Source organism: Artemia sp. Qi Xiang Cuo, chromosome 10 (genome assembly GCF_049724085.1).
Source record: "Artemia sp. Qi Xiang Cuo chromosome 10, ASM4972408v1, whole genome shotgun sequence".
In the NCBI taxonomy this organism is placed as follows: Eukaryota; Metazoa; Arthropoda; class Branchiopoda; order Anostraca; family Artemiidae; genus Artemia; species Artemia sp. Qi Xiang Cuo.
The window spans coordinates 18,015,035-18,040,600 of record NC_142803.1 but is presented as its reverse complement, the minus strand read 5'-3'; the positions used below and the strand labels follow the sequence as shown (position 1 = coordinate 18,040,600).

The following is a 25,566-nucleotide window of genomic DNA, read 5'->3' as shown; positions in this document are numbered from 1 at the left end:
GTCCTTTGTGGTTGCATATGCCTTATGGATTTTGCTTACAGGATAACTCACATACAGGATATTTACCAAGTCCTTTGTGGTTGCATATGTCTTATGGATATCACTTACAGAATAACTCACATACAGTATATTTACCAAGTCCTTTGTGGTTGCATATGCCTTATGGATATCACTTACAAAATAACACACATAAAGAATATTTACCAAGTCCTTTGCGGTTGCATATGCATTATGGGTATCACTTACAGAATAACTCACATATAGAATATTTATCAAGTCCTTTGTGGTTGCATATGCATTATGGATATCACTTACAAGATAACTCACATATAGAATATTTAACAAGTCCTTTGTGGTTGCATATGCCTTATGGATATCACTTACAGGATAACTCACATACAGGATATTTATCAAGTCCTTTGTGGTTGAATATGCCTTATGGATATCGCTTACAGGATATTTACCGAGTCCGTTGTGGTTGCATATGCCTTATGGATATCACTTACAGGATAACTCACATATATAATATTTACCAAGTCCTTTGCGGTTGCATATTCCTTATGGATATCACTTACAGGATAACTCACATATAGTATATTTACCAAGTCCTTTGTGGTTGCATATGCCTTATGGATATCACTTACAGAATAACTCACATAAAGTATATTTACCAAGTCCTTTGTGGTTGCATATGCCTTATGGATATCACTTACAGGATAACTCATATATAGAATATTTACCGAGTCCGTTGCGGTTGCATATGCCTTATGGATATCACTTACAGGATAACTCACATATATAATATTTGCCAAGTCCTTTGTGGTTGCATATGCCTTATGGATATCACTTACAGGATAACTTACATATTGGATATTTACCAAGTCCTTTTTGGTTGCATATGCCTTATGGATATCACTTACAGGATAACTCATATATAGAATATTTACCAAGTCCTTTGTGGTTGCATATGCCTTATGGATATCACTTACAGGATAACTCACATATAGAATATTTACCAAGTCCTTTGTGGTTGCATATGCCTTATGGATATCACTTACAGGATAACTCACATACAGGATATTTACCAAGTCCTTTGTGGTTGCATATGCCTTATGGATATCGCTTACAGGATAACTCACATACAAAATATTTACCAAGTCCTGTGTGGTTGCATATGCCTTATGGATATCACTTACAGGATAACTCACATATAGAATATTTACCAAGTCCTTTTTAATTGCGTATGCCCTATGGATATCACTTACAGGATAACTCGTATATAGAATATTTACCAAGTCCTTTGTAATTGCGTATGCCTTATGGATATCACTTACAGGATAACTCACATATAGAATATTTACCAAGTCCTTTGTGGTTGCATATGCCTTATGGATATCACTTACAGGATAACTCACATAAAATATATTTATCAAGTCCTTTGTGGTTGCATATGCGATATGGATATCGCTTACAGGATATTTACCAAGTCCTTTGTGGTTGTATATGCCTTATGGATATCACTTACAGGATAACTCGCATATAGAATATTTACCAAGTCCTTTGTAATTGCGTATGCCTTATGGATATCACTTACAGGATAACTCACATATAGAATATTTACCAAGTCCTTTGTAATTGCGTATGCCTTATGGATATCACTTACAGGATAACTCACATATAGAATATTTACCAAGTCCTTTGAGGTTGCATATGCCTTATGGATATCACTTACAGGATAACTCAAATACAGGATATTTATCAAGTCCTTTGTGGTTGCATATGCCTTATGGATATCGCTTACAGGATATTTACCAAGTCCTTTGTGGTTGCATATGCCTTATGGATATCACTTACAGGATAACTCACATATAGAATATTTACCAAGTCCTTTGTAATTGCGTATGCCTTATGTATATCACTTACAGGATAACTCACATATAGAATATTTACCAAGTCCTTTGAGGTTGCATATGCCTTATGGATATCACTTACAGGATAACTCAAATACAGGATATTTATCAAGTCCTTTGTGGTTGCATATGCCTTATGGATATCGCTTACAGGATATTTACCAAGTCCTTTGTGGTTGCATATGCCTTATGGATATCACTACAGGATAACTCACATATAGAATATTTACCAAGTCCTTTGTAATTGTGTATGCCTTATGGATATCACTTACAGGATAACTCACATATAGGATATTTACCAAGTCCTTTGTGGTTGCATATGCCATATGGATATCACTTACAGGATAACTCACTTATAGAATATTTACCAAGTCCTTTGTAATTGCATATGCCTTATGGATATCACTTACAGGATAACTCACATATAGAAGATTTACCAAGTCTTTTGTAATTGCATATGCCTTATGGATATCGCATACAGGATATCTCACATATAGAATATTTACCAAGTCCTTCGAGGTTGCATATGCCTTATGGATATTACTTAAAGGATAACTCACATACAGGATATTTATCAAGTCCTTTGTGGTTGAATATGCCTTATGGATATCTCTTACAGGATATTTACCAAGTCCTGTGTTGTTGCATATGCCTTATGGATATCACTTACCGGAAAACTCACATATAGTATATTTACCAAGTCTTTTGTATTTGCGTATGCCTTATGGATATCACTTACAGGATAACTCACATATAGAATATTTACCAAGTCCTTTGTGGTTGCATATGCCTTATGGATATCACTTACAGGATAACTCACATATAGGATATTTACCAAGTCCTGTGTGGTTGCATTTGCCTTATGGATATCACTTATTCTCTGGTTTGTGGTATATGCATCTAGGTTCTTTTTAAAACAGACTAAGAGTATGGAGAGCTTTGATTTTGAATAGGAGGGGACTGTCCCCTCTATTTGATTTTGGAGGGGACCGGGGTCCTTGAGCCCAAAGCCCCAACTGTTAGTCCTCCTATCATTCTCGCGGAATTTCTTCGCTTGACTCAGATTTTAGCAAGGCGTCATATGATTGCCACTTGAGAAATACGTACTTTAACAGTTTGCAGATAAATAGAATCTTGGTATGGGTACTTTGAAGAGGGCGGGCTCAATGGCCTCATTGCGGGCCATTGAATCATAAGGAATGGAAACCTCTCGGACTAGGGTGTTGTATGTTCATGTTTATATTCAAGTGTATGTATTTACCATCTGTTTTTACAGGATATTTGAATAATTTGAGGCACTTATCCCTAAGCCCTTGCCGTATGAGCCCCAAAGGCATGTTTTTTACTTTTTGACCGTTTCGGTTAAAGAGGTATCTCGAAAATGTTATTTGAAGTCCTTAGGCACTAAACGGGTGGTGCCCTCTGATAAGTTTTGGCCAAATTTGTGATCTAATGAGCTTTTTCTCAAGTTACTATGGCCATCTGTTTTAAATGATGAGGCTAGGGAAAAAGAGGATACATTGGAGATAGATGGCGCTTTATTAAGTCAATTTCGTCGTGTTGTCTTTGGTGTATAGTTTGATGAGGTTTTGCTGTGGTAGTTGTAGTTGTTTGTAAATGATAATATATTCTACTCTCATCCTTTATGAATATATGTTTAAATGTTCTTATGATATAAAAATGAGATAACTTCAAATTACTCAATTGCTGTACACTCATAAATTGAGCACTTGTTTTCATTTGTGATCAAAACTTCTGTTATATTTCTTTTTGCAAATCTTTTTTTTTGTGTATGTGTGTTTTTGCGTTGAAAAGTAGATTTTTTCATGCCGAAATTGTCAACTTTTCGAGAGCTTGACATTACAGGTTGATTTACAAATTTAAACAAATTAAAATGTCTAAAAACGGATATAATATGATAAATAAAAACAGTGAACAAAAAAATGATAGAAAACGAACTTTTAATAATAAAAAAAAAATCTTAATATTTTGGTTTCGTTTCCGGGAGCCTTTATCTAAAAAAAGCTTCTAATTGAAACTTCCTGATGTATAACTGAAATATTCAAATTTTTTTCACTATTAAAATTTGTCTTTTTTTTTACTGTTTTTGTCCACCGTCATTTTTTAGAATATTATGTCCGTTTTTCTATATTTTTATTTGTTTAAATTTTTGTTCAAGTCAGTCCTTTCACGTAATTCTTTCTGTTTTCATGGTCTACTGAAGGGTTGAAATGAAATAAAATGATTAGATTGAATGTTTTTTATTCATTTGTAAATTGAATCATCAAATTATCCTTCATCCTATTCAGTGTATTTTTTTTATTTATTATAAATGAAGGTATATTTCACTCGTTGTTTATTATTTTTTTTGTTTCAGATTCAGAAACCTTTTACAGTTCAGGAAGTATGTGGTGTTGTAACGAATCTTCAAAAAATAGCGTGTAGCTTGCGCCAACGGCGCCATGCCTATGGTGCGCTTCGTTTAGATTTGCCAAGGATTGGCTGGACTCTGGACAGAGAAACAGGAATGCCTACTGGGTTTAGAATATATCAGTTGAAAGATAGCAATAGGTTCGTCTTTTTCTTCTCTAGAATTAAAACACAGTACGAAAAAATCAGTTTTATTTGGTTTAACGGAGACTTGGAACACCATTAAATCACCAATAAGTAGTTTAATGGTGCTGAAAAAAAATATAAAGTATACATTTAGATGCCGCTGGTGATTTTTTCTATGGGGTTTGAGGGCTTGCGGTGGCAGGGCTACAGCCATTCTATATACTTACAAAACCAAAGCCCTTTGAAGATGCCCTCAAATATAGGGAAATACAGGATACTAAAAAAAATCCATCTTGCTGCCCTCTTTGCTGCCCATTTACTAAAAACATGTCATTTCATTGGTTGAAATGAAATAATAATCTCACTATGTATAGAATCGGTAAGTCTCCGTAACACCTAGCAAATGATGAATTTGAACACTGTAAAGTGATTGTATAGAACGGGTAATATTTTCTCTGGAGTTTTTGCAATCAGACGCAGTTAGTTTTGGGATGTTCAAGCGAGAACATTTTTTTTTCTTTTTTATGACTTAAGCCTAAAGGCATGGGACTATATCTCACTGTTGCATAGTAGGTCTCATTAAAAGGTGAAAGCCTACTACTTAATATAGTAAATATTCCCCATTTTGTCCTCCGGCTCAGGGTTTGAGTTAGAAATTCCAGAGAATGTTTTCTTCTTTTTTTTGGTGGTGGGGTGGGGTGGGGATAGGATCTGGGAATTTATGTTTGGGTGAAAGAGGCAAACTATTTTTTCTCTGGCCTCGCCAAACAGAGTACGCAATTTTTTTCCTTTATCTCTTTTATGGTTCTTTGACTTGTAATAAATATAGTGGTTTCTTATAACCCCTTGGAGAGTCATTCTGTATACCTCCAAAACTAAAACCCTTGAAAAATATTCCTTAATACAGGGCATCACAATGCAAGATCAGATCCTTAGTAGTCAGAAAATTCGAGGAGCAAATTTTATCCATATTTCCTTAGAGGAGATCAGTCATGATAAAAAGGGAGACAGTTGAAAATCCTACTGAGCCATTGACGGCGCATAGTGTGTCATGGGGCGACGACTTTTCAGTTGTTGGGTTTTTTTCTTACAGGGACAAGTGGTGAACCTGTCGCCCAATCTAGCGACAGCGGGAGTTGAACCCCGGGCTCCTTATTCCCAAGGAGAGTATCAATCTGTTGCTGTAGGTTTGGTTATGATAAAGATTTTAAAAATGTCTACCTCTAGCTCAATGACTTTCTAGCTCAATTGTATATACGAAAATGAAGCTGAATTCAGCCACGGGGGCAGAGGGGATGCGTCTCGTTTCCTTACTCATCCCCCTGAAGTAATGAGATTTCCTGAGAGTTCCTGTAGTTACTTGTATCTTCCGTATAATTAACTAATTTTCTCAAGGGAGGTTAGGCAGTAGTTAAGGTGTGATATTGTTTGTTTGATATCTCATTTAAGGTCATTTTGTAGCTTGAAATTACTTTCAATTTTCCTTTCTGGATCCTGTAAGCTATTCTGGGGGTCAATTTGCTTTTTTTTGGATCCTGTTCTTGAATCTCAATTTGAAAATAAATTAGCTGATCATCCGGATAGTGCTGGGTGATCGACTATTATAATAAATCAATGTGTTATGTTATGAATTATATTGTGTTTATAAATGTGCATTTATGTTTTATATGCTGGTGTACTGTGTTATCAAACAGTTCGTGGTAACTAACTGTAAATTTCATGGGGGAGGGTAATTTTCCATGAAGACGACGCTGGATTTCCCAGCATTATTTAAAAAACGACCAGAAACTAAATTAAAAAAACAAGAAAATAAGGTAAATAAGTTTTTCAACTGAAAATAAGGAGCAACATTAAAACTTCAGACGAACGAAAATTATTACGTATACGAGGGGGTTCGCCCCTCTCGTCAATACTTCCCTCTTTACGCTAAATTTTCTTAGTACTTTCTAAAGAGCTATTTATTGTAATTAAACGACCTTTGTGATTTTGGGATAATTCTTAAAGAATTGGAACAAAATTTTAACTTTAGCGTAAAGAGCGAGGTATTGACGCGGGGGCGAACCCCCTCATATATATAATAATTTCTGTTCGTTTTAAGTTGTAATGCTGCTCCTTACTTTCACTTGAAAAACAATATTTTTTTTATTTAATTATAAAAAAGACTGAGGAGTTCAGCAGCTTTCACACTATAAATATAATTTCCTATGCTAAGTGGCTAAGTTGCTTTGCGTTAAATACAACCTCTCACGCTTAAGTATGTATATATATATTTTATTTTCTTCTTTTTTTATCAGTTTTTTTTTGTCGGATGACAAAAAAACTGATAATCCTCGTTATTGCGATCACTAAGATCAAAATCTTATTAAAATTAAGAAGGATTAGATACAGTTCTGTTTTAGGGATATTCAGTGATAGTTTTCTGTATGGAGAAGGCTGAATAAGTAGTGGGAGGTAAGTTAACTCCCTTGAGAGGGGGTAAAGAATGAACTTTTGAATAGATGTGGGTGAAAGAGTACAGCTGTCTTGACCTTAGACCGCTTAGACGCTCAATAAGTCGTTAGTTGTAGCAATAGTTGTAATCATACTCCGTTTTATGCTCTTACGTTACGTAAGCTGTGTTAAAGGAATGGCAATGTGAAGCTGTTATTTTTCGTGTCACCAAACATATTATCACAAAAGTTGGAAATTATTCCAATTTCCTTCATCCAATTATTATTGGATTTGGATAATTTCCTTCATCCAGTCTAAAAAGAAAAAAAAGACTTTTCGAAAAATCTCCCTTATTAGAGCTATTTTCTAGTTTTAGTTTTTAGGCAATTTGAATTATATTTCATTTCAACTTTATTTAAGAAGTATCTCTAACCTTTCAGACTTGTTGAAGAGCTTATGCTATTGGCGAACATGGCAGTCGCCCGAAAAATCTACACGACTTTCCCTGATGTTACATTACTTCGTTGCCACCCTCCCCCACAAGAACTCATGTTAGAAGAAGTTGCACAGTGTCTAGCCTCTATTGGTATTCACGTTGATACTTCGTCTTCTGGAAGTCTTCAGGTTGGTTTAACAATATCTGAAATATTTTTTGGCTATATTACCATCCGCTAATGGCATCCAGATTAAGGAGAAACATTCTTGTTCTTTTTTAATATTTAAATATCTAAAACACCACAAATTGTGTTAGCTGGTGGGTGAGTAAATTTTTTTGACCCCCCCCCCTCCTCCTAAAAAAAATGTTTGACTTCTAAAAAAGTAAAAAAAAAAAATGCATATTAGCAAATTTTCGGTGTGTTTTGTAAAGTAATTCTTTTTTTCTTTTTTTTAGTAATTCTTTTTTTAGTAATTTTCCCCTACCGAACAAAAATAATAATGGTATACTTTGGGTTTCGATCCAACACCATCATAGGGGTTTCAAGTCGTGTTATTTGGTTACTATGGTACGTGTTCGTCTGTTACTAGATTGCAGCTATCGCTGCAACCACGATTAAAGGAAATGCTTCCCTTAGATATCCAAAAAAAAAATTGTTCTTTCACTTTAAAAAAAACTCCTTGCTCCCGCCTACATTTTCGTGAATTGGAACCACTGAAGGGTTGGCTTATAAAAACTTTGATATTCAAACTGGTTAAACCCTACTCTACTCATCTGGGTGGTTCTGAGTCATAGTCACTATATACTGTTTCAGTCATTTACAGCTTGAAGTTTCTTAACGAATAAGAACGTTTTTTTTTTCTTATAAAGTTTATTCTTAAAATAATAGAGGAGCCGAAAAACTTAGTTGCTCCACAATTGTACGGGATAATTTACCACACATTATTATCTTTGATTCGTTATATACGTTAGATACATTAATATGTTATATACTTTAGACGTCTTAGATACGTTAAACTGAATGGTATAATTATATTAACAGTTGCCACAGTACAGTGGAGAAAGGACTCTCCTTCAGCATTGAAGGATTCGAGTTCAACGGATTTTTGTGGTAACAATCGATTTCATTAATGACGTTTACGTGCATTTGTTTAAATGTTTGTCGGAACAACTTGGTGTAGTTTCTTGAAAGTAAATGACACAGAGTACAATCCCGATCCCAGCTGCGCATGCAATAAATTTGTAACCTTAATTTTAAAACATAGTGTGATTTAAATGACGTCACATTTTTTATCAGCGTTGTAATGATGCCCTGCACTAATGTAAAGTTTTACACATACTTCAGCCATAAATGACGTCATATGAAAACGAACTTTTTCTGAGAAAAATTTATCAGTCTTTTTGAAAAGCTTTCTAAGCATTTTTATAACTATAAAAAAAAATATGCCTAGAGGAAGACCCAAAAACGAAAATTTTCTATTGTTATAAATTCTTTCTTTTGTTATATTATTCATTTTTGTTATGTTATATTATTCTTTTTTTTACATACATTAATTTGTTATATACGTTATACGTCATAGATACGTCAAACTGAATGGTACAATTATATTAACCACAGTACAGTGGAGAAAGGACTCTCCGTCAGCATTAAAGGATTCGAGTTCAAGGCACTTTGTGGTAACAATCGGTTTCATCAGTGACGTTTACTTGCATTTGGGCAGATGTTTATCGGCACAACTTGGTGAAGTTTCTTGAAGGTAAATGACAGAGTACAATCCCGATCTCAGCTACACAGGCCTTAATTTTGAAACGCAGTTTTCATTTAAATGACATTACATGTTTTCGTCAGCGCTCTAATGACGTCATGCGCTAATATAAAAGTTTTATACAACAGCTATAAATGACGTCATATGAAAACGAACTTTGTCTGAGAAAAACAAAAATTTTCAATTGTTATAAATGATGATCCGTTGGAACAAGAAGAAATTTTTGTCCAACAATCTGAACAATCACATCAAGGAGGCACACTTGTGCCTCTATAAAGAGGCGACCCACCACAATGTTAAGCGATTTCCGGTCCTAGCGGTCGAAGAGAGACAGCGGTGTTCGCATTTTGTAGCCCAAGCTCCAACTAAGAAACGTGCAACATTTCACCCCCCTCCGACTTTATCTTCATGGGTAAAAGTGGGCCGGAAGTTTCGACCCTCCGACCACAGCCCCCCTTTAACGTTGTCCGATTGGGCTGAAATTTAGAGGTTAAGCCTAGGGCCCGGGAGCTTATCCTCGAAATTTCAGTTCAATCCGATAACTCCTTCCCTGTTTTCTAAAAACCAAATATAGCCACTTAAAGTTCATTTCTCTTTTTTTTTATCAGCCACGCCTACAGGCCACAGTTGGCAACGGATCCGGGTGAATAAGGACTCATTCGAAGCGGAATTCGACCTGTTAGGGCCTTTTGGTATTTTCAGACCGAAAAAATTATCCCCCGAATTTACATTTACGAAAAACCTCGTTTTCCTATAAGAGCCCATGTTAATTTTTCCCACCACAGCCTCCCTTTAATGTTGTCTGATCGGGCTGAAATCTAGAGGATAAGCTTTCCTGGGGCCTGGGAGCTTATCCTCAAAATTTCAGCTCAAGCCGATCACTCCTTCCCTGTTTTCCAAAAACCAAATATCAAGTTTTGTGGGAATTTGCTTGCGTCAAAAATAGATTCCACAGACTAAAAATACAAGTACAATTGTGTCTCTTTGGTACAGTGGTCGATACTCCTGACTGTCAGGCGGAAGACCCGGGTTCGATTCCCCGTCAGAGAAAATTTTTATATACTGAATTTAAAGTTTAAAAAAGAAACTCAGTTTCTTTTTTAAATTATTTGAAAAAAACTAGGTTTTCTAAAGAGTTAAAGAGGCTGAGTTACAAGGTAAGGTCGACCCTTAAAACGTACAGGGATTAGGAGGCACAGTTGGGGGGCTGTTAAAGAGGCTGATTCACAAGTTCGAACCTTAAAACGTACAGGGATTAGGAGGTGCAGTTGGGGGGCTGCCGCCCCCCAACCCCCCGCTTCCGTATATGAAAGGGGCTGTGCCCTCCTCAACGCCTCGCTCTTTACGCTAAAGTTTGACTTTCTCACAACTCTTTTTTTTAAACAATAAAAACTTTAGCGTAAAGAGTGAGGCGTTGAGTTTATATTGAAATTTAACTCCTGACGCGATCAGCTAACAGTTAGTCAAGCAATAATAAGTAATAAACTTTACAAAAATGTGCAGAAATTATTTGAAAAAACTACATCTTTTAAAGAGTTAAAGAGGCTGAGTCAAAAGTTTGAACCTTAAAATGTGCAGGGATTAGGAGATACACTTGGGGGGCTGCCACCTCCCAAACCCCCCCCGCTTTCGCAGCCTTTAAATAAAAAAAAAGTTTTTTAAACCGAAAGTAAGGAGCGACATTAAAACTTAAAACGAACAGAAATTAATCCGTATATGAAAGGGGCTGTGCCCTCCTCAACGCCTCGCTCTTTACGCTAAAGTTTTTATTGTTAAAAAAAAGAGTTCTGAGAAAGTCAAGTTTTTATTGTTTAAAAAAAGAGTTGTGAGAAAGTCAAACTTTAGCGTAAAGAGCGAGGCGTTGAGGAGGGCACAGCCCCTTTCATATACGGAATAATTTTTGTTCGTTTTAAGTTTTAATGTCGCTCCTTACTTTCGGTTTAAAAACCTTTTTTTTTTATTTAAAGTGTGCAAAATTGTATTGTTTGGGAGGTGGCAGCTCCCCAACTGTACCACCTAATCCCTATAAGTTTTAGGGTTTGAACTTTTGACTCAGCCTCTTTAACTCTTTAGAAAACGTAGTTTTTTTCAAATAATATGATATAAGACCATGAGAACGACCCGAACAATGTAAATTCACAATGGGTGAATATGAACAAACTGGATCATCAAATGAGACTAGGCCAGAGCAGTTAAAGCAAAGGGCATTGTAAAATTGTCTGAAGTAGTCCCTGAAGCCGTGCCAAAAACCGGCGGTGCACCGCCGAAAATACTATAGCGTGCCGCCGCCGAAAAGGCTTCAGAGTGCCGCCGCCGCCGATACAGTGGGTGGCGGTGCGCCGCCGGAATCTTTAAGCACCGAATTATTTTCTGAGATTATTGAGAGGCAAATATAATGCAAAATCTACTATCTAACGGTGCATGCAAAAATTTTGGATCCTCTCAAAAATTTTCGGAATCTACTCGTCAACTATGGACTTTAGATTATCATTCACTTGTTTCTGTCCTCTTTCCTACAATGTAATATTTTCTAATTAAAAGAGCTTTGACTAGGCAAGATATTCCTCAAATACCTCATTTATAAATGTTTTACCATATGCAAAAATGCAGCTATTCTACAAAGGCCTGAGGGCATGGTGGAAAATTTTATAAGTACCCCCCCCCCTCCCTCGACCGAAATTTTTATACATATATACATGGAAGCATGTACAAAGTAGAAGAACTAAACTTATATAAAAATTCTTTGTCCTCTTAATAGCCTTCTCGAAAAATTCAAATTTGAAATAGAAATGAAATCCTTAAAATATTTTGTGATTTAGATGAGATTCTTGATGCTGATAATCAGTTATCCATTGTGCACGTTGCTGATGATCTGCCTCCAATGTTGTCAAGATATGAACAACAAAGTTCCATAGAACGGGGTTTGTCAACAAGATGGAATGCAACATACAGTATGATGCAAAGTATTATTCAGTACAAAGGCTCTCTGGCAAGTGTTCTGTGTAAAAATTGGGAAACCGGACCATGTTCTTCAGGATGATGAATATGAACTGATGCGTGAACTTTGCTTTCTACTACCAAATGTTTCTACTATAGTCGAGGCTATTGAGAGAGAATTATTGTCCACCCTAAATTTTGCTCTGCTCTGGCGGGGCTTCCTAAGAGGTCACCTTGAGGAGTAGCCTAATGATAGTAGTTGTATTTTGTTTCTGAAAGAAAATGTGAAAAACAAGTTTGACTTTCGCTTCCCAGGGGATCATCTCATGGTGACAGCTCCACTTTTGGACTTTGAAACGTTGAAAATAAATGAAATTGATGGGTGTCTAAACCTTCTTAATGGTTCACTGACAAGAAGGGAATTATTGTTCAAAATGGTTAAGCCTCTAGTGCTGGCGGCTGAAATAGGGTACTTTATCACATCTTCTGGGAACCGTATTTGTCCAATCAACACTCCAGGTCCCTCCACTTCAACTTGTGGTGAGCATTTTAGTGCAGTAGAAATTCTTGTGTACGAAGAGGAGAGGGCCCTCAAAAGCCTGAAAAGGAGGCTGTAATCTCTGGTGCTGTCAGTGGATCAGCTACTCCAACCAGTTGTTTGAATATGGCTGAGTGGGTTTTCTCAGAAGAGCAGCAACTCTAAATCTCTTAATGATCGTACATGAAAAAATAAGGCTGCTCGATCAAATAATGTGTCAGAACGACAATGCAGAACAGGATGAAAATGATGATGTGATTCGGTGTCAAGTATATGTATATTCAAGCCTGTCAGCCCATACCAAAAGATCAAAAGATCCTGCCCTAGTTGGTGCAATCAATACAGCCATTGCCTTCTGGAAAAGAGCTGTCTCAGCCATTGCCTTCTGGAAAAGAGCTACTCAGCTGTCATGGATTGCAGTTTTGGCAAGAACAGTTCTAACGTTGGTGGCAACAAGTGCTGCAGCAGAAAGGGTTTTCAGGGGTTCAGGATTGATTGTTCCTCCTCAGCTCTATGCTCTTTACCGCTAAGTTCTATGTTGGCCCCACAACGTGTAACAAGCCTATTTTCAAACAGTTGGTGGTAACGAACTGTAAGTAAGGAGCGACCCGGCTCAATAGTAACCAAAACTCTAAAGTTTGATTTTTATGCTGATTTCAAATATATAAGTTTCATCAGATTTAGTCTAACCCGTCAAAAGTTACGAGCCTGAAAAATTTTTCCTTTTTTTCGAAAAAGGGGTAAACACCCCTAAAAATGATAGAATCTTAATGAAAATTAAAACCATCAGATTCAGCGTAACAAAAAACCCTACTGTAGATGTTTCAAGCTCCTATCTGCAAAAATGTGGAATTTTGTATTTTTTTTGCCAGAAGAAAGATCACGGATGCGTGTTTATTTGTTTGTTTTTTGTTTTGTTTTTCTAGGGGTGATCGTATCGATCCAGTAGTCCTAGAATATGAGAGAGTTCATTCGAACGGAAATGAAAAGTTCTAGTGCCCTTTTTAAGTGACCAAGAATCGGAGGGCAACTTGGCCCCCTCCCACGTTTTTTTTTCCCAAAGTCATCCAATCACAATTTTGAGATATCCACTTTGTTCAGCATAGTCAAAAATTTAATAAATATGTCTTTGAGGATGAATTAGTCCCCCACAGTTCCCGGGGGAAGGGCTGCAAGTTATGAACTTTGCCAATTGTTTACGTTTAGTATTGGTTATTGGGAAGTATACAAACGTTTTCACGAAGGATTTTATTGGAGGGGGGTCGGAGGAGATGGTTATGTGGGAGGATCTTCCCATGGAGGATGTTTCCTTGGGGGAAGGGACATTCCTTTGAAGGGGGTACCAGATTTCCCAGCATTATTTAAAAAACGATCAGAAATTAAATAAAAAAAACATGTTTTTCAACTGAAAGTAAGGAGCAACATTAAAACTTAAAACGAACAGAAATTATTACGTATATGAGGGGGTTCGCTCCCTAGTCAATACCTCACTCTTTACGCTAACGTTTCACTCTTTAACGTTCATTCTTATGCTTTTTAACGTTCATTCTTTACGCTTTACGTTTCATTTATTTATTGATACTCATTTGTGGCAGTTATGTGCTTGGTAGATTATTTGATTCTATTTTTGTTCATTTTTGGTTTAATGGAGTTCTTTACTTCTTTTTTTTTTTGAAAAACTTATTTTGTGCAAAAAGTTTTTTTGTTTAATTTCTAGTCGTTTTATATTGACATAGTATTTTTCAGGGAGAAAAACTGACCCCTCTTATGTAGTTAAACAACCATCCCTTTCATAAAAACCCTATATACCCCCTGTGCGTAACTTACAACCCTTGTCCCTAATCTCTGGGGTTTGTTTCAACCCCAAAAGCCTTGTTATATGATATTTAGACTATTTTGAATAGAATGGCTATCTCAAAATTTCTATTAGACGTATTTGGGGGCAATATGACGTGTGTGTGTGGGGTGGGGGGGGAGAGGGGAGGGGGTAGCTGCCCTCTGATCACTTTGACTCCTAAAAAGAGCACTAGAGCGTCTGATTACCAATCCAATGAGCATCCTTCGAAGTTTATGTGACCACACTTTTTACAATAACTATATGTCCCCAGGGCATAACTTGCAACCCTTCCCCTGAGGTCTGGAGGGATTTATTATTCTCAAAGACATAATTTCCAGACCTTTCTGATAGGCTGAACAAAATGGCTACATCATAATTTTGATTGGAAGTGTTAGGGGAAATGGTAGGCGTGGAGGGGGGCATTTGCCCTCTGATCACTTTCAATAAATAAAAAGGCACTAGTCCTCTCAATTTCCAATCGAATGAGCCCTTTTTGAAGCTTCTACAACAAAACTTTCTATAAAAACCTTATATTTCCGATGGGCATAACTTGTGACCCTTGTCCTGAGGGATATGGGGGGAGGGTTGTCATCCTCAAATACAAAATTTTCCAGACCTTTCAACTACGTTGAACAAAATGGCCATATAAAATTTTGACCGGAAATGTTTGGGGAAATGATGGGCGTGAGGGGCGGGTTTTTCCCTCCGATTACTTTCAACTATTAAAAAGGACAATAGCCCTCTAAAATTCCAATCGAAAGAGTCATTTTGAAGTTTTTACAACAACACTTTCTATAAGACATTATATGCCCTCAGGGAATGACTTACAACATTAGCCCTGAGGGCTGTGGGGGGTTGTCATACTCAAAAACATAATTTCTGGACCCTTCAAACTACGTTCAACAAAATGACTATATTAAAATGTTGATCGGAAGTGTTTGGGGAAATGATGGGTGGGGGTGCATTCGCCCTCCGATCGCTTTTGACTATTAATAAGGGCACCATCTCTCTCAATTCCCAATTGAATGAGTCCTTTTTTTAAGTTTCTACGACAACGCTGGCAAAGACCTAATTTCCGGAACTTTTGACTATTAAAAAGGGCACTAGCCCCTTGAAGTTTCGAAGTTTTCGAAGTTTCTATGACAACGCTCTCCACAAAAACCTTATATGCCCCCAGGGAATAACTTACAACGCTTGCCCTGAGGGGTGTGTGGGGGGGGGGGTGAAAAAAATGGCTATCTAAAAATTTTGATTAGATGGGTTTGGGGAAATGGTGGGCGTGAGGGGGGGGGGGTTAGTTGGCCTCCAATCACTTTTGACTATTAAAAAGGGCACTAGCCCTTTCAATTTCCAATCGAATGAGCCCTTTTTGAAGTTTCTAAGACAACGTTTTCAATAAAAACCTTATCGCCCCCAGGGCATAACTTATAACCCTTGCCTTGAGGGCTCTGAGGGGGTGAACATCCTCAAAGACCTAATTTTCAGAACTTTCAACTACGTTGAACAAAATGGATATCTCAAAATTTTGATTGGAAATGTATGGGGCAATTGTCGGCATGAGAGGGGGGTTTGCTGCCCTTCAATCACTTTCTTCTTTTAAAAAGGGCACTAGTCCTTTGAATTTCCAACGAGTGAGCTCTTTTTGAAGTTTCTACGACAAAGCTTTCTATAAAAAAAAACCTTATATGTCCCCAGGACGTAACTTACAACCCTTGCCTTGAGGGCTGTGGGGGGAGTGTCCTCCTCGAAAACATAATTTCCATCTGCAAATCAACTACATTGAACAAAATGGCTATCGAAAAATTTTGATTAGTTGGGTTTGGGAAAATGTTGGGCACGGAAGGGGTGTTACCTGCATTCCAATCATTTTAGACTATTAAAAAGGGCACTAGCCATTCCAATTTCCAATCGAATGAGCCCTTTTCGAAGTTTCTACAACAACTCCTTCGATACAAATTGCCCTGTTCTAGAAAAAAAAACAATACATTGCGCCAACATCGTTCTTCACTTAGGCAGCGCTATTGTGCTGCTTATGATTCTTTTTTTCTTCGTCATTTCTTGTTACACCTGTTTTTAAAGAGAGATTTTAAATTGCAGAGTTCGTTACATCGTTATTACGGAGTCCGATCTGAGCTGCCAAAATTGAATCCAGATGACGAGGATTGGGCGGCTGTTGGCCGTGCCATTGTAATGACTAATCTCATAGCCAAGCCAATGGTGGTTGCCAAATACATCAGTGCTGGAGTGAAAAAAGAGCCATCAGAATTTCGACATTATGCATTGGCAGTACCCCTCTATACCCATTTTACGTCACCCATTCGTCGGTATCCTGATTTGATTGTTCATAGGCTTCTGGCTTCTTCTTTGGGGTATTGTGAACAACCTCGTTGGGATGCAAAAAGCTTGCACAAGTGAGTTTTTTTTGCTGCTCTGAATTTATAAGTTGGCAACTGAGCCAATGTGGATTTCCCGGTTATTGATAAATTTATTTAAAAGTTGACAAAGACGATTGGGTTATAAAACGTTTTTAACTACTCGGACCTTCATTTGTGATTGTTTGTAGACTACTGTCTCTGTCTTTAGGCCATTTTGAATGGCCAATTGGATACTAGAAGTCTCAAAACATGCCTCTAAATTGATGAGTGTGTGGTGAAAGAAAAATTGAAAAAAGGTACATAAGGACTAGCCATTCATTTAAAAATAGCTTTTCTTTAAGAAGGTTTCAGCTCGGTAAACAAAATTATATCACATAGGTAGTAAAGTAGTTTCGACTACTATACTCAGTTGTCGAAACCGCGGTGTTGGTCTCCATTCATGGCCCTTCAGTCAGGGATGGCAATAGGGGGCTGGAGGCCAGGCATCCTAAGCTTTCGCACTTGAAACTAAACCACCTATACTGTATAGGTGGCTTAGTTACAAGTAAAAAAGTCGCAGAATGTAGTAAACATAGTAATTTAGTCCTTTAGGACTTTAGTCCTTTAGTCCTCAGTCCTTTAGGACTAAGGCCCTATGAGGTATTGCAGCGACTGAAGGCATACTTGGAGAAGACTGTGTCTGGTTTCTCGTGGAATTATGTAACTCCAGAAGTCTGTTCGACATACAAGAAGCAATGCTAAAATGAATGTACTGAATACTGGTTTTTATGAGTTTCTTATCCACAACATTTCACTGGACGGTGACATTGAAAATTCACAGTTTATAGATACATTGACAATTTACTCGACCATCAATTTACCAGAGACTTTAGTCATTTATCCACAAAGTTTCAGTTTTGGACAAACAATTGACTGCTTTGACATTTTAGTGGACATTGACATTGACAATAGACATTGACAATGTATTGGACTGCCAATCTAGTGGACAGGTTATTGGACTATCTGCAAAACAGTTGGTTTACGAATCGTGAAGACGCACCTGAACCAAAAATTGACGTAATTACACTATTACTCATATTGCACTTGCTTTCAGTATCGAATACTTTTTGAGCAATAGAATCTGATTCAATCCCCCTCCCGCGCCCGCCTCCTCTAAAAGTAAACTTAAAGTTCTAGCTCCTAATCCTACCAAATCTCAATTAAAATCCAATAAACTACTGTAATGAATGCAAATGCTAAGAATGTAAACGAGAACAAAGATAAAATAACCTTCATTTAAAAACAAAAATTTAACATACTTTTAAGTTCAATTCAAAATTATTTGCACATGACGGCATTGCAATATTGATACATACAAAAATGACGTCACTAATATGAATATTTTTCATTTTAGTCACTGGGCCAGACTGGCTCTAAACCAACAAAAGGAACTGTTATTTTCTGTTCTCGTTTTTACAGAGAAGCCAATATGATAAGCGGTCCAATTCAGGGACCTCCTTTGTCTTCCCTCCACAAAGAATTGATCACGCGCAAAATTCCTAGAGGCATATTTAGGATTCTAACCATTGCTTCTCACTAATTTTAGCCTCGGGTCAACAATACCTCTGCAAAATATCGTTTTGAAAAAAAATTCAATGTCCGACCTTACTTTTGGAGAGGTAAAATCGGGTTTGGAGCCTTGAAACAGCTAGGACACTTGCTCTTGCAAATTTTGGTTGGGAATCCAAATGTCGGGATCGCCTGAATTTTGGGATTCGTCCTACTAAGGTTAAATTGCCGCTTATGTATCAATTATATAACTTTGCAGAGGTTTTTTTCTCAGTTTTTTGTTTGCCCGTTAGTGGACAAGCTCCTTCTTCGAGTATAGTCATTTTGGCTTTTTATTTTTCATGTTTGTATGTTTCTCATTTGATGCCTCATATCTTGTAGTTGTATATGACTCTTTGTACTTTTTCTATTCTAAAGCCCTTTTAGACACAGGCTTCAGGTTTTTGTCTTTCAACCCCTCCGTGTTGGTAGCCGGGTCCATACCATCGCTTTCTAATATCTTCTTTTATTTCTTTAGAGTTGCTGAGAGGTGCAACGATAGAAAGGCAACTGCAAAAATGGTTGGTGACCTTAGCAGTGAAATGTTCCTTGGGCTGTTTATCAAAACAGTCGGATCGATTGCAACTCGAGGAGTTGTCTTACAAGTTCTAGATCGATCAGTGGACGTCGTTTTATTGAACTCGGGTCTTATTAAACGAGTATACATGGATGTAAGTTTTATTTCCTCATTCTTCTTATTATTTATTTGATTTCTATATTCGTTCTTTTGTCAGACTGTGTGTCCTAGAACGGCAAAAAACAAATAAGGAGCGCATCAGAACTTGAACCCCCGCTCTGGAAGACATGGGATTGCATTTCTAGCGCGCCAGCCACTGAGATAGAATGGATAATATTATTATCTAGCGAATTAGAAAATTAAATAGAATATTTAAACTATCTATTAATTAACAAATATTAATATTTGTCAACTAACGTTAGTTAACAAATAGACGGCCCAAAAAACCTATAGACTTACTCATCGGTATTTGGCAAAACAGGTTCCATTGGCGAAATATGTACAGTGTTTTATTGCGAGGTAGATTAAGGCTTCTAAGTTTCACACTGTCGGACTAGGGAACGTTATCATTAGGCCAACATGTTAAACTTATTTGACATCCAGGTATACCAGCTTTTATAGAAATCAAATTCTTTTATTTTCCTAGAAGAAAAGGTATCAAAATCAGTTGAATAAACAAAAAGCAGGAATTATAGGCACTGATAATCGGTTTGGTAGGCGAATTTCTTGTAGTCCTATTTTATTTCCTCATTCTTCAAATTTCTATATTTTTTCTTTTGTCAGACTTTGTGTCCTAGAATGGCAAAATGGCCTTAACTTACTCAAGAGTAGAATTTATTGTTTTGAAAAAGAATAAGTGGATCAAGCTAATATCAATATAATTTAGAAACATAGGTTAAGCCATAGCCAAAGTAAACTTTCGTCATTTATAGCCATCAATGTGGCTCTATCGATTGATGGCGTCTGTGTAATAAATAAATGTCCCCATTTTTATTTACCCGTGCTTGAAATGAATGATTTTGCCAGTATTGTATGAACAACAATGTAACTTTAAACTGAAATTACTCGATCCTGCTTTTGCAGATACGGTGTTTTGATTTTAGCCGACGGATTGTTTTTTTAGTCTCTATTTTAAAAAGAAATACCATATTTCTGAAAAGTGCCATATTTCAACTTGGGATCCTCTCTGTTTGTTCCTTTAGCTGTAAGTAAAATTCATCTGAGTCACTAATATCTCCATTAGTTGGTTTTACAGGGGCACATGTTACTACGACTGATACCCTTCACTTTTTAGTCGTATAATCAGCAGCTAGCATTATATCATATCCTTACGCTGACGTCGTCATCATCTACATCGTCATATCTACGCTGACGATCTCAAGACATATACATCTAACTAAACATGCAAGTGGTCGGTACTTGACTTATTATGTGTTGATATTTCAGGCACTACTATTCAATACCAACACTGTCCAACACGCTTGGAACTCGTAAGATGAAAACGCTTTAAACTTTGCTGGGTTGCCACATGATTTTTAAGCCACTGTTTCGCCTTATGTGTAGGTTCAGAGTCCCGTTGGAATATCCATCGTCTATTCTGAAACATGATTTGGTTTAGGGGCTCCACTACATATGTTATAATGCCCTGCTGATAATTTTTCGCCGCCGTTTTGACGCCCTTTTCAGAAAATGTAAAGAAGTGACGCCGTCATAGGACATTTCCCATCCGGGTTGCAGCGGTAGCTAGCAACCTAGTAAGAGACGATCATTTATTAGTAGTGATCATTGGCCTTCAACTAGTTCAGACCTTAATCCACTTGACTACAAATTGTGGTCAGTTTTAGAGGGAATGGTTTTCACAAGACGTCACTATAATCTGGATTCATTGAAGTAGCAATTGCAGAAGTTGTTGACAATTTTTCTCAAGATGTCGTCCGTACAGTGATCAATAAATGGCCTTACAGACTTTGTCGGTGTATTCAGGCAATGGCGGCCATTTTGAATAATTTTTTTGTAGTTTGTAGTTCATTATATCAGTAATAAAATATGCAAAAAAAATTTAAATCAAACTAGTAGTTTAATTTTTTTTTTTTTTTTTTTTTTTTTTTTTTTTTTTTTTTTTTAGCTAAATATCTTGAATCAATATTTATGACAGGACTATATATATATATATATATATATATATATATATATATATATATATATATATATATATATATATATAATCTATATATGTACATACAACTTTGTTGTTTGTACACATAACACAATCACAATATAATCTATATATAACTTTGTGGTTTTATTTTTCAGAAATTATCATTGAAGAAGCTAACTCACCAATCACAGTGCGGTATTGGAACACTAACACTAGTTTGGGACAATGGACCCAATTCGACAGATTCAACTCAAGTATTAACGATATTTTCAATGGTTGAAGTCCGGCTTGAGGAAGGGGAGAGTGCCTTGAAGTTTAGTGCGATTTTGGTAAAACCAGAAACAGTGGAGTGATATGTAAACAGTTTTCAAATGGGCTTCCTGTAGTTGTGCACTAATGGTAAAATGGCGAAAAATAATAAAATGATAAAGTAACGGTAAATAATTCTAAAACAGCTGAGTGAACTGTAAATAGTTTTGAAAAGCATTTTTTACAGTTGTGAAATAGTGGTCTTGGCCGTAAAACCTGGACGTTAGTTATTTAACTTAACTTTGATTTGACTGAAATACTAGCTGTTCAAGTATTATTGAGGTTGTCTGTTAGATTAAAAATTCTTTTTTATTGAATGTGGAACTGAAGAGTCCAATTTCTACCCTTTTTTAGGATTAATTAATGCGTTGGCCAAGGCCGGTTTTTGGATTTTTTTTATGACTAATTAATGCGGTGGCCAAGGCCGGTTTTCAGTTTTTTTTTTTTTTTAGGACTAATTAATGCGGTGGCCAAGCCCTTTTTTTTTTTTTTTTTTTTTTTTTTTTTTTTTTTTTTTTTTTTTAGCATTAATTAATGGGGTGGCCAAGGCTGTTCTCCAACGATGGCCATGGATGTCTGATAGTTTCCCATGTCCATTGTTTTAGGAAGTTCCTAGCTAACTGTGTACCGTTAGATCGAATTGATTTCGATCGAAAGCATGATGTCCAAAAATATTTTTGAGAATGTTTGTTTCCTACGCCCTTCTTAATGTTTTGAACAGTTCACAGTATATGTTCTTGGTTATACCTTGAAAAAGCACCGATCCAACGAATTTATTTAGTCACTTAGGCCAGATTCTGAAAGGAGTTGAATATCACTTTTATTTTATGTCGTGTGATATGAAGAAATGTCAAGAATGTTATGAATTTTATTTCAAGAATGTCATAAATTATACGTCACCTGATAAAAGAAAGAAATTCAAAAATTTTGCTTCCAATCGGACATAAGAACCAGAATTCGGGCAGCAACTCTGCTTAGTCTGTTTTTGCGTGATAAACCAATTGAATGGAATTTAGGGTGTAAAAGATCCAAAAAAATCTGATGTCATGAAAAATCTGACGTCATGAAAAAATGGCAGATGCGTGAATGGCTTTGTACGAACTATTTGACTAAATCCATACTACCGTTAACTTTAACTTTTTTACCGTTAATAAGTTAATTATATTCTTAGCACTTAGTAACGCATAAGCAAACTCCAAAACAATTTTTTTGGAAGTATGATTTGAACGTTAAAACAAAACCCATCTTCGTTTTAAACTGTCTCCATTGAAGGTTTTACGTTCATAACGAATTTAGCCTCGGGGCTGCTCAATTTTGCTGTTTTGTTTTTCCCTTGTTTCTACTTTTCTATTTATCATTTCCACTTTTCCAATTAATCACTTCTTTCCCTTGAATCCTATTTCCAATTTATCTTGCATCTTGTTTAAGTTTTTATGGTTACCAACATCAGTGGAATACGACTGATACGTACTGTCTCAAATGGGCCCGATGCTTAGGAGAGGGTAATGTTTTTTGGGGAATGGGGGTGAAAAGACGAAAAATAATTCTTCTACCAATTTAACGAAAAAGGTTTTGATGAACAAAATTTCATGCTATCAGTTTTTATTTTGATGTTAAATATGTTTAGTTTGTAGGCTGTCGTACTATGGTGGTGGAATTGTCCACCACGTCAGTGGGAGGACGAGAACGTTGGTTCAAATCTTGTCTCTGACAAGTTTTTTGTAGTATATTTGTGGTTTAGATTATTCTAATCTAAACATTTCTAATTTATTACATAATGTTATTATTTTCAGAAACAGAAGCTGCATAGAGGTTCTATTTCTATGTCAAATGTGTTTTGTTCGCGGGCTTTCGTACCTGAGTGGTGAATTGCCTGTCTTTACAATTCTAATTCTAAGTACATATTCTAAACATATTACAAAAACATATAACATAATTCTAAAACATATTACAATTCTAATTTGCTACAGTGTTTTATTATTATCAGCACCAAAAGCTACATAAAAGGTTCTATTGCTATGCCCAATGTGTTTAGTTCGCGGGCTATAGTACCTGAGTGGTGAATTCCCTACCTTATCAGTGGGAAGACGTCAAATCAACTCTCACTTCTGAAGTATTTTTTAGAGCACATTGTATTTCTAATTTGCTACAGTATATAATTACTATTATCAATAGCAAAAATTACATAAAAGGTTCTATTACTATGTCAAATGTGTTTAGCTCGCGGGCTATCGTACCTGGGTGGTGAATTGCCTGCCTTGTCAGTGGGAAGACGTCGGTTCAATTCTCATCTCTCACGTATTTTTTATAGCATATATTGCATTTCTAATTTGCTACAGTATATTGTTATTATTATCAACAACAGAAATTACATAAAAGGTTCTATTGCTATGTCAAATGTGCTTTTTTCGTGGGCAATTTTACCTGAGTGGTGAATTGCCTGCTTCTTCTGTGGGTGGAGTTCGGTTCAAATCTGACCCCTGATAAGTTTTTTACAGCGCATTTTTAATTTTTATATTATAACAAAGTAGAGAGCCACTAAATTGTATTGGCAATTTTATCCTAAAACATAGTTTCAACCTCTAAATCTTATAAATTTCTAATTGTCTCTGGTTAGGACTTGAGAGACTATATGTATCTTTGAATGTAGCCTCAAAAATGGCTACTTTGTACAAGCATATCATAAGTGTATCTTTTAATATATGCCTCGTTTTTAGTTTTATAATAAAAAAAACAACCCTTCATAAGAGATTACTTTTATTTGAAATTAAAAAAAACTTATGAAAGTTTGACTTCATCTAATTACGTCATCAAAAAAAATAAAAAATTCTGTCATTCTATTATATGTCTTTGTTTACATTTGAAGGTTCTATATTTAATTGTCCCTCCATACCAACACGTTTCTTCAATGTGTTAATAGTATATTATGTTAGCTAACTGTTCAGTTTCCGCGTACTAAGAGAAATGTCTTAGTAACAGTTGGGGTGTTGGAAACAAATCCATGGTCCAAAAGGTTGCTCCTGTGTGAGCACATATTGATTTATGGAGGCTACTAATTCTCTAAAATAAAATAAAACTAAACTAGTAAATTTATAAAAATATTTCAGAAGGCTGAACGAGGCTTAATTTTATGGTTAAGTTTATTATCATGAAATATGTTATGGGGAGATTTTATCTATCAAATTATCTTTAATTTGTGACGTAAACTTTGTTTCAATTTCTGATTCTGTTTTTGTGAGTTTTTTTTACCCTTTTTCTGTTTGTTTTGATCATTTGCAACTTAAGAATATATTTGATTTAATTACATTTTCTGTTTTTTTTTTACCAAAAATAAAGATTATTCATTTGTAGATATATCTGGCTTATGATGAATGTAGAGTTGGAGATAGAATTATCCGCAACTCCCATTATTTGGAATGTATTTGGAGGGAAAAAACATATAAGCAAAAGATACTGGTGCCTCCAGCCCTTCCCGCCCTCCAATAAAGTGTTAGCTTATGCATCGTTTGAAGAAAAAAAAAATATAACTAATAATTCTAGATTGTCCGACTTCCTTCAAACTGATCTGATACTTTGGAAATTCCCCTCCCCCTCCTGAACTGAAAACTAAGAAATGGAGTTTTTTTTTGTCTCTTAATTACCCCTATTGACATCCTTCTGTTATCACCAAAAAAATGGTCCCCCTCCCCTGAGATTCTGATGTCCCTTGATTAACAGTAGTCTATCCCTTTGTCTTTTTTGTGTATTTTAATGTTTTTAACTAACTGACGTTCCGTCATAGCAATAAGGGGACATAAAGAATTGAAGTTGAGCTGTAAACACTTTTTGGTTTGATATTTTTATGCTAAACCGGTTGGTAATGTTATTTTGTTAACATTCACTAAACTAACTTTAAAAGTCGAAGTATTCTACCTTTCTTGTGTTATTTTGTACAGTTTCCTCCATTTTCCTTTTGCTTTAAGTCTGTATACCCTATATTATTGTGATCTCATAGGGGAAATGCAAAAACCCTGTTTTTTCGTTCTTTTGTCAAATTTGGTCAAATCTAGTTTCGACAACAGGCAAATTTCGCTTCGACAGCTGGATTTTACGTCGAAAAGTTACTTGATTTTGGCGAACGTTCAGTTCATTTTTTATTTCGGATCAGAGTTGAAAAATTATTTTACCGGCCGAAAAAAATTGTGTAAAATGAAGAAAAGCGTCCAACTCA

At 36.1% G+C, this 25,566-nt stretch overlaps 1 protein-coding gene across 1 annotated transcript in view; it reads left to right on the top strand.

The window, feature by feature from the left end:
• The window catches only part of Dis3l2 (Dis3 like 3'-5' exoribonuclease 2), a 72,545-nt gene extending 50,732 nt beyond the window's left edge, over positions 1–21,813 (top strand). Inside the window, exons 9-13 of the mRNA XM_089096137.1 lie at positions 4,288–4,481; positions 7,337–7,520; positions 16,508–16,821; positions 18,851–19,043; positions 21,203–21,813. Of these exons, the coding sequence (XP_088952263.1) occupies positions 4,288–4,481; positions 7,337–7,520; positions 16,508–16,821; positions 18,851–19,043; positions 21,203–21,400 (1,083 nt within the window). The 3' untranslated portion in view covers positions 21,401–21,813. The remainder of the gene's footprint in view (positions 1–4,287; positions 4,482–7,336; positions 7,521–16,507; positions 16,822–18,850; positions 19,044–21,202) is intronic.
• Positions 21,814–25,566: the final 3,753 nt, after the last annotated feature.